The sequence below is a fragment of the Belonocnema kinseyi genome, chromosome 4, assembly GCF_010883055.1.
Source record: "Belonocnema kinseyi isolate 2016_QV_RU_SX_M_011 chromosome 4, B_treatae_v1, whole genome shotgun sequence".
Taxonomy (NCBI): Eukaryota; Metazoa; Arthropoda; class Insecta; order Hymenoptera; family Cynipidae; genus Belonocnema; species Belonocnema kinseyi.
This window is the reverse complement of record NC_046660.1, coordinates 12,744,193-12,754,735: the sequence shown is the minus strand read 5'-3', so window position 1 is coordinate 12,754,735 and position 10,543 is coordinate 12,744,193. Positions and strand designations below refer to the sequence as shown.

General features: G+C 28.1%; 1 protein-coding gene across 1 annotated transcript in view; it reads right to left on the bottom strand.

Annotated features, from left to right (window-relative positions):
• Positions 1-10,543, bottom strand: part of LOC117171693 (tachykinin-like peptides receptor 86C) — a 391,005-nt gene that overhangs the window by 70,706 nt on the left and 309,756 nt on the right. Inside the window, exon 3 of the mRNA XM_033359224.1 lies at positions 8,927-9,061. Within this exon, the coding sequence (XP_033215115.1) occupies positions 8,927-9,061 (135 nt within the window). The remainder of the gene's footprint in view (positions 1-8,926; positions 9,062-10,543) is intronic.

The following is a 10,543-nucleotide window of genomic DNA, read 5'->3' as shown; positions in this document are numbered from 1 at the left end:
AAAAGATGCGCCATGAAATTTCCTATGAAGTGATATCTTAAAAAGTTGAATTTTCGAAAACTGATTTTCAAGCCATCAGGGGCCAACTCGAGCGGCCTGAAGTGGCCAGGCAAATTTTATGCGTGGTTATAGAATCCGGAGTCTCAATTTTCAAAAAATACTACAAAAAAATGAGATTACGTCTTTTTGAAGATTTTGATCGTTGTTTTTCTAAAAAGTTGATTTTCGTACAAAATTATTAAATTTATAGTTATTTATTAAGTATATTTGAGATGAATTTAACATTAGTAAATCTTTTCTCCAAAAAACGCTGTAAAATTATTTTTATATATATTCTTAGAGTTATAGAATAAAAAAATCATTACGCTTTTTTAGATATTACCTCATTTGATAAAACCTCGCCGAAAACTCAAACATAAGAATAACCCGACCAGAGCCCCACTAGTTCCCAACCAGAGCCTGAAGATTACCCGCATAGAAATTAGTGAACAAAAAGGCCCGACTAGCCCTTGACCAATCAAAGACCAGGCCCCGACTGAAATTTTGACAACAAAAAGCTCAACTAGTCCCCGATTAGTCCCCGACTGGGTATTTTGTCCAAATTAATAACCCGACTAGCCCCCGATTAGTGCCCGACTTGTAATAGAGCCAAATGGGGTTATTTCCACACGGGAAAATACAATCAAGTTTGTTATACTGAGTTACAGAGATATCAAATTAGATAATGTTATTCATAAAAGAATATTATCAGTTTCGTTAAAAAAATATATTTGATAAAAAATCAATTTAATCATTAAAAATTATAATGCCCTAAGTTTTTAAGCGACACCCCTTAGGCGAGATTTTTGCCGAAACTCTAACAGAAATTTCAGCAACGGTAACTGCATGAAACTCCAGTCACATGTATCACAAAATTATGTTGCAGTTTAGGAATGTTCAGTTACTGTAACTGAAAATTCGTAGAGGTTAAAAAATTCTTGTTGGTTTATTATTTTAATATAAAACATGAAGTCTATATTTGTCCTAAGAATAAAAATAGGAAGAAAATTCAACTAAAGTAAATACATTTTAGGTATTGAGTATATTATACAACATAGTTATTCACATATAAACTTTTTTCGTATATGTTCTCAATTTAATTTTTATTTTAAAGACAATTATATACTGCAAAATTTATATTAAAATTAATGAACCAACAATAATGTCTCTATACATTACATTTTTACAGAAATTCACTCAAAAAATGTATACAAAATGTTATATTATTTTTTATAGGTAATATTCGAATGTGATTTTTTTGTAAAAAATTGAATTTTCAACCAGAAAATATAACTTTTCAGCAAAAAAATTAATTTGTAGCAAAATAGCTAAATCTTCAACCAAAGAAAGTAATTTTTAAATAAAATACGAATGCTGCCTAAAAAATGATTACTTTAAAGAGTGGTTCAACCAAAATTTTCAATAAAAAAATTGGTATCCTCAAAAAGAGAAAAAATTAACTTTGAAGCAAACAGTAGTATTTTTATCCAAGAAAGATGAAATTTCTACTAAAACGGATAAATTTTTTAATCAAAACTACAAGCAAACAACAAATTTAATTTTCATCTAAAAAAGACTATATTTTGACATTTTAACATCAAAATATAAGTTTTCCATAAGAATTAAATCATCCACGAAAATCATACTTGAATTTTTAATTCAAAAATAAGATGTTTCAACGAAACATTTGAAAGTTTAATAAAAAGGGGAAACTTTTTAGAAAAAATGGTCAAATTTTTATAAAAACAGTTGCATTTTTATCCATGAAAGATTTAATGTCTACTAAAAGAAATGAATTCTTAAATCAAAAACAAACAATCAAAACAAATAGTTGAATTTTTATCCAAAAATGATTTCTGTTTCACTTTTCGGCATACAAATATGTGCTTTAAATGACAAACAAATTATCTATGAGAAAAGTAGCATTTTCTACCCAAAAATATGAATTTTCAACAAAACAGTTGAATTTGTAACACATAAGAAAAAATACTTTAATACAAAATCTTGCATTTTAAACCAAAAGCGTTGCATTCTTATTAAAGAAAAATGCAATTGCTAGTAAAATAATTAGACTTTTTAAATAGAAAGACAAATTTTCGATAAAAAATTAAATTTTCAACCAAAAACCATTTTTGTTTGACTTTTTAGCATTGAAATATGAGATTAAAAATAAAGTCAATTTTTCTATGAAACTAGTTGAATTTTCAACACAAAAATTCAATTTTCAACCACAAAGGATGTCTTTTCGACAAAATTAATGAATTTATAAACAAATAATAAAATTTATAACTAAAAATGTAATATTGTGAAGAAAGCCACTGCAAACAAATAAATATAAATACAAGGCAAATTAATCAATAACAAGAATAATATACCAAGGTTACCGTTTGTGGTAACCCCGGTATAATATTCTTGTTATTGATTTTTTTTTTACTTTTTTTTTTAATTTTCGCTGATTTCCCACTGACCAATTTTTTTCATTTTCCCTGAGCATATTATTATTCATATTATTATTTAATCTAGAATCTTTTATAAACGAAATGAAATAATTCTAAATTAAAACTTAAAAATTTTTAAATTTCCAAAAAATTATGTTCGGAAATAAAATGCCCCCCTTTCGTAACAAATCATAACAAAAGTTTTCGAACTCGCCGATTACCTCCAATACTGAACCTCCATGCTTCGTCTGCTAGCCGCAAGCGCTTGAAAAGCGAGGATTGCGCATGAAACTGCGCATTTATCACGTCTCCATAACTTATATTTATGTGACCATTTAGGAATTTTTAGGAAAATACACGCAATTTTTAAAAACCGCTTTTGAAGTTAAATAAAAAATTAGTAAGTTTACTATATAATTGACGGAATTTCATTTTCAGCAACCTAATTTCGTAAATTTCAGTTCCTTTTGTATCTTAAATGTGTCGGAATTTCCCATATATTTCTAATAATGTATGTAGTGAATAAATTAAGTACATAATAATAAAAATAATAATTGTACGCTTGCTAAACAAAAATATTACTTTTGACGGCTGAAAACCGCTTTATTAATTTTTGATACGCAAACCATGTTTTCCCTATTTTGAAACAATATTATACTAAATTCTCATTCATTTTTATCATTTATTCTAACAAAAAGTCTCTCAGGGTTTAACATTCTTAATGTTTAATTAACAAATCAAACAATAACTTCAATTGTCGACCCTGTTTTTTAAGGCAAAAAGTTTTAAAATCTAGATAATTTGGCGATCTATGACGAATTTTTACTGAAACTTTCTTCTTCTAAACAGCAAATCTCACCTTTTTTTATTTAAAATTTATTGAAAAAAATTCTTTTTCTTAAAAAAAGTAATATTTAAACAATCGAATTAATTTTTTTATAATCATTTCAGATACACGAGTATATGATAGCCGTAAACTTGAAGTTACGACCTTCAATTAAAAAAAAAAAATTGATCAAAATCGGCCAAATTGTTGTATTTCAATTTAATCAATTAATTGAAGTACCATTTTTATTATAAGATTTGTTCAAAGTCTGTAGTTAATAAACTACGGATTTTATCAAATTTATATTATACTTACCATTAAAAACGTATCACTTTAATACATTTATATTATTGCAATTCATAATATTTATAGGTAACAAAACAAACATATTTTCATTACCTTGTTTTAAACATTTTTAAAAAGTACGCATCATATAAAAAAAAACAATTTTGTTATTAAACTTTTTAATGCAACGTGTGTCGTTTTTCAAGAAATTTAATTTGTTAATTTTTTACTGTTCAAACAAAAAATACGCATCCTATCGTGAAGTGGCTCAAAGAATATTAGTCGACATAATTTAGGTAAACCTTTTTATTAGTTCAAATGTTATTACAGCTTGTGTTAATATTCCAAAAAGTTAATTTTTTTTTCATTTTGTATATATTCTTATACCAGAAGATTATTACACATTTCTAAATCTTTTTTGAATGCACAATTTTTTTCATTTATGTGTTTTCGTACTTTGCATCATTCTTCCGAATATTTGATTTTTTTATTACAATTTTTGGATTTCAAAAAAAGTGCTCTCAAATATTTTTTAAAAGGGTTTACTTTTGAAATTTTTTTCCTAAAACGACTGGCTGAAAAATTCGACCTTTAGCTTTCGCCCCTACAAGAGTGTATCAAAAAATATTCAATTGTTCATAAGCACAGAAATTCATTTTTTTTCTATATATAATTGTTTATAAAAATGAAAAAATGTACCTGATATAATTGAATATTAAAGTAAATATCTAAAACTTTTGATTGATACGTTTATTATCTTAAGACTTTTGAAAAATTGTAATATAAAAGTGGTACCTAAATTAACTAATCAACTAAAAGACAACAATTTGACCGATTTTAATCAATTATTCTTTATTCTTTTAAACAAAAGGTCCAAACTTCATTTTTACGATTATTTTATCTTTGTGTATCTAAAATAATTATAAATAACAAATTAAAAGCACTGATTAAATATTATTTTTTTAAGAAAAATACATTTTTTTATAATTTTGTAATGAAAAAAAAATTTATGATCAAATATTAATAAAAGTTGGTAAAATTTAGTTTATTGTTAATAAGTGAATAGGCTGAAAATAGAAACTTGATAAAAATAAATTAAATTAATAAAAACAATCGAACAGCACAAAAAGAACATTCAAAACATGTTTAATGCTTTTTTCTAGAATGATTCAATTTTAAAGGTTAAGAATCAAAAATTTTTTCATTTTGAATGTTAAAAATAAAACTTAAATTATTAAATTTTTCCCTAAATAAAAATTTAAAATTTAAGAAGCTTTAAAATTGAAATATTCAATTTAGTTTTAAATTTAAGATTTAATTCGTTTCTAATTTAAATTAATTAAAAATCATAATTGCTGAATTCTAAGTTATTTAATTTTAAATGCTTTTAATCAGAAATAAAATGATTTTCATTAATCAGAATTTTCAATTATCTATTTTTGAAAATTCTAATCGGAATATACTCAATTTTTAACGTGCTTAAATTGTGCTTTTTTAATTTTAAGCTGAAATCATTTAGTTCAAGGTTATTAAATTCAACATAAAATTGTTCAAATTATTTTAGTGGAAAGAAGCTATCAGTTACTTCAAAAAGAGCCTGGAACAGCTCAAAATTTCGCACATTGAGTTAAGTCAAGATGTTTCAAGTACGTTTCCAGATGATTAATGTTTTTGGTAGATAATATTTTTAATTATAATGTTTTATGTTTTTGGTATTTTTTGATGTGGTTGGCTGCCTTCTCATTTTTCTTTCCTCTTTTTTATTTTCGTCCAAAAATTTTTTTCAGATTACAATAGAATTTTTTGTTTTTGTTTATTCGTTGCGGTCCAAATTGGTCGTTGGATTCTTGTTTTCAACAGGAGTTTGCATCAATTTGATTATTGAACGTTAAATAGGATTTTTAATTTGGATTTTAATCTAATTTAAATTTCTTACATTTTTAGAAATATATACTCTCAGTTGAAAATGTAACTTTTTGGTAATGAACTCTTCTGAAGCGCGGGTAATTTGAAACTGTATAGAATCCTTAACAGTAGAAATGGATTTTATACAATGAGAAAAATGTTTAATTTGTACAACAAAATAATTTCATTAGTATTTGTGCAATTATTGTTTTCATGGTTCCACAAAATTTTCGTTTCTATAACAAAAAGTTTGGTTAAAGCGACTTTATATTGTTTCAAACCAATAGAATTTTTTTGTAGTCAGCGAAAGTTTAGTTTGGCCAAATAATAATTTTTTCTGCATTAGAAACTTAAAAATTTTCAGTTTCTTTTTTTTACAATCTCATCAAGAGAAGGTATTAAATTTGTGTAAAATTTGAGCCCCCTCCCCCGACCCCCGTTTTTGTCAATTTTCAACGATTGGAGACCCCCTGAATGCGAAAAACAGCTTTTTACGAATATGTCTGTGTGTTTGTGTCTGTTTGTGTCAGTAAATTTTTAGTTTGTTAGCACGATAACTTTCTAAAAAATTGACAGCTTGGATTAGCCTTTGGTATACTATTTTAGTGTCCTAAAACAAAGGTCAAGTTCGTTAGCCAAACATTTTGGGTGAAAATTCAAAAAGTGAGCGTATTTTGAACATTTTTGAGACCACTTTTTTCAAAATTCAAAAATTGTCTGTACGGATATTTATAGTATTTAATCAAACGAACAATTTATCCTAATGACTTTTTTCTATAAAACCCAAATTTACCAGAGTTATAGCATTTACAAAATTTAAAAAAACACACGAAAATCAACACTTTGAGCCAAACAACGTATGATATAAAAAAAGTCAACAGAAAAAAATGTTCCCTTTTGAAAGCCCTACAAGACTATTATAACAGATTTTTTTATTTGGTCGAAAATTCCAAATTTGATCGTTCCAAAAATAATGAAAAATCAAAAAATTAAATTTTTTGGTCAATTTATGCAAGATACGAAAAAAATAAAAAGATAAAATTGCACGCACTGGAAAGAACTACAAATTTATAATTAAACGCTTTTCGATAGGACGCGTAGTTTTTGTTTTTAGTCGTCAAAAGCAAATTTAAAAATAAAAAAATTAAAATTTTTTGGACTGACGACACAAGCTACGGAAGAAATTAAGTCAAAAGTTGTTCATCCAAAAAAGAGCTATGCTTTTTGATAGGACACGTAGTTTTTGCTTTATTCGTAAAAAATAACATTCAAAATAAAAATATTGAATTTTTTGAAAACAACGACACAAGGTATGAACTAAAATTAACAGACAACAGATGTTCACCTAAAAAGATCTATAAATTTATTATCAATGATTTTTCCATAGGACGAGTACACTTTCTTTTAAGGCCATGTGGCGAGTGGGTCACGTGACCAGATTCCTACCTTACCGCCACCTTTCTTATTTCTCAACTTATTTGCACACGAAGCGCTGCATCGAATTGAAAATGTCGCATGATAAATAAAAAGCAATAAGAAAGGTGGGTCTTGTCTTAAACTTGAATAATTATAAAAAAAGTAAACAAAATTATTTACAATAAAAAACTTTTTTTCATAATTATTAAAGTTTAAGACCAGACCCACCATTCTCAGTACTTCTTGTTTAGTATCCCAAATTTTCGACTTTTTGTGACGTTTCGTGTGAATATAAGATGGGAAATAAAAAAGTGGGCATAAGTTAGGAATCTAGTCCCGTGACCCACTCATCATATGGCCTTAATCGTAAAAATAAGATTAAAAATTTAAAAATTACATTTTTGAAAAAAGGACAGAAAAGATGGAAGAGGACATAGGACGCTGTATAGGTTCCTGTATTAAACCCTATGCAGATGTGCAGTAGTTTATTATTTAATCGTAAAAAACAAGATCAAAAATAAAAAAATTATAAAACAAAGAAATAAGAATTAGTATGATTCAATTTTTATGCATATTATGAACTGTAATGATGTACATTTATTGAAATCATACATTTTTCAGTGCTGCTTAGAATAAAATTTGAAGAAAAATAAGAAACAAATATAAAAATAACCGTGATAAATACAATTTGATCTTTATTTTGCAACTTTTTAATAAGCAATCCCAGGCAGAGTTACATAAAAAATGTATTACATTTTATATAAAAGTGTTGTGTATAATGTAGAAAAGTTGGCTTGTTGGACAAAATCGAATGCGAAGCACGAGATACGTGATGACGATGTGTTCGTTAAAGCCGAAAGAGTTTTAACAAAAGAGAGTTAAAAATCACAAAATTACGGTTGTTGATTCGTTGACCTTTGATTTCAAAAGGTCTGTGTACGAAAGCGGGAGAAACGCAAAGACCACGCGCATTGTACGATTGCTATCAGTCGCGTTCCGTAGGTGCACTCTAATTCTCGAGCAAAGCTCTTTTAACGAAAGAGAATTCACAATCACAAAATTACAGTGGTGGATGTTTTGAGTCTTAATTTTGAAAGGTTTGCGCAAAAATGTGTGAAAATATAAAGACCGAGCGCGAAGCGCGAGATAAATGTATAATCGAGCGCGAGAAACAACAGTCGCGCGCCCTTGGCGCGCTCTAACTAGAGAGTGATGCGAGCCGCGATATATAAAATGGCTTTTATATATCTCTTAAAAAATTTTTTCGCTCCGGTTAAAAAAATCCTAAAATCGTTTAAAACAATAACCCGGAATATTATATTGAACATTTTATCATCCAATGTTCACACTGTGCAGGGCCGACCCTGGGCACAGTCAATCTAATCCCTTACAGAATTCTCGTATATAGATGCTTTTAGGATGTAATTTAATCGTTAGTAATTTGTAGTATCTAGCCTTATATAGAGGCAATATATTTTTTTAATTAATTAAATTTTTTAAATCAGGACACCTAATAAGCTCGAAATTTGCATATCAGAAATATTTTGGCAAAAGCGGGCCCATTTCCAAACGTGTGGATGGAAAAACGATAAAAGTGGCAAGAGACTTGATATGGGAAAAACTGTGAACAGTAAAGGCTGCGAATAATAAATAGAAATTTTAATAATTTATATATTCAATAATTAGACTTTGAATAAACATTTAAGTTATTTTTTTAACTTAAAAATAATAGTGTATAAAACTGTAAATTATTAGAAAATGAATTTAATTTTTCACTGCACAATTTTTTTTCCAAAGTATAAAAAGTGTGCTGAAGCAACAAAATTTTAGGTTTTGATAACATTTCTTTCAGGACTAAATCGTGAACTTAAGCGATTTACGGTTACTTTGTTTGGGTTGTTGTAAAAAGATTGATTATTTAATTATTTATTTATTTATTTAAAATTGTTTTCAGTACTTTTCTACAATAGGTTTTTATATTTTTAAATTAACATGCAAATCGAATTTTTTATTTTACCTTCGAGATTTGGTGGTGGAATATAGGATGCATGGGATTGCCAACATCGCTGAAGCGAACCATATCGAGAACAAAGCCAATATTGTCCTCCTGCGAGACATGTGATGCTTAAGGGGTCGCATGATTGCCATATACCTGCAATTTTTAAATACGAGATCAATAAAGATTTGACAAACAATACTCAATAACATAATGCTATATCTATATTTTTTCTTCAAATTCCTTCAAAAAGTCTCTGAAACATGAAATTCAATTATTCAAAAATCATAACAATTAGTCAAACTTCACCCTCACATATTTTCCCTCACTAATTCCCTCTACAATATCCTACTTCCCCTCCCCTCAATTCACTCGCCTGCCTTTTTTAACTTTCTCCTAATTTATTTCCCCCTCTCCTCGCTTCGCCTACTCACGCTCCCATTGCTCTATTTCTCTCCTAAGACCCCTATTGTCCTTCCACTACTCACCATTATTTTAATTCCTCATTTCTAATATTTGCCCTTCCAACTTCCACTTTACCTTCACAATTATGCATCGATTCCCTACTTTCCCTCCCTGCACTCTGCCCTCTCCCTTCTACAACTTCCTTCTTCTCTGCATCCTCTTCCCTTGTATTCCCAAATAAAATTTCCTTTGTCATTTTACCCTTCCCTATCTATTTTTTCCCTTCCCCAAATCCCCCCGATTTCTAATATTTTTCCCTGCTTCCCTTCACTGACACAGTTATAATCTTTAAAAAAACTCACGGTCATTTCCCAGTTCGCAAAAGTTTTTCGCGGTCAATAAAATTTTAAAAATCGAACTCCATTCTAAGTTTAAAAGTTTTTCAATTCAAAATTTTTTTTATTGAATGCTCAATAATTTACACGCATAAACTGGAAGGCATCAACACTTTTGAATTGAAAAGTTTTAAATGAAATGCAGATAAATGTATGTGATGCTTAGAAAATTATCGATTTTACCAGCGTTAGATTCCCTCGGCTTTTTTACTACAATAATAAAGATTTTGTCTTCAAAATCTGTGGAATGATAACGAAAAATGCCCTACGGACTTCGCCTGACTGTTTTCTTGTTGGTTAATTCAAAAAGTTTTGATTTATCTAAATTTAATGTAAGTGTGTATTTTAAGGTTATGTGTGATACATTCTGTTCCATAATTAATCTTGAGTGCTATCAGCCTGGTGTCACCTTAAGGGCATGTGACACAGCTAAATACCTATATTACCGACGACAGTTTTTCAGTTCACTGAATGTTTTTTTGAACCTAAGAACTTTTTTTGTAAATAAAATATCGATCTGAAACTTTGGGAAATGTATTAGAGTGCAATAAAGTACGTTTAGGTACTGTATTTTGGTAGGAACTTCACTGAAAATTATTTCATCTTTTTTCTGAACCTCTACATTTTTTGAACGTTCGAACTTTTTTTATACATAAAATATCGGTCTCAAACTTTGAGAAATGCAAGAGCCGAAAGAAAATTACATTAATGTACAAAGGTTAATAATAAAAGATGTAAAAAAAAAATTCAACAATCAATTCCAACGGCATCAGCCGGTAACGTTGTACACGAAAATACGAAACCTGGCGGCCACTAGACGAGGCTCTAGAGAGTTCGT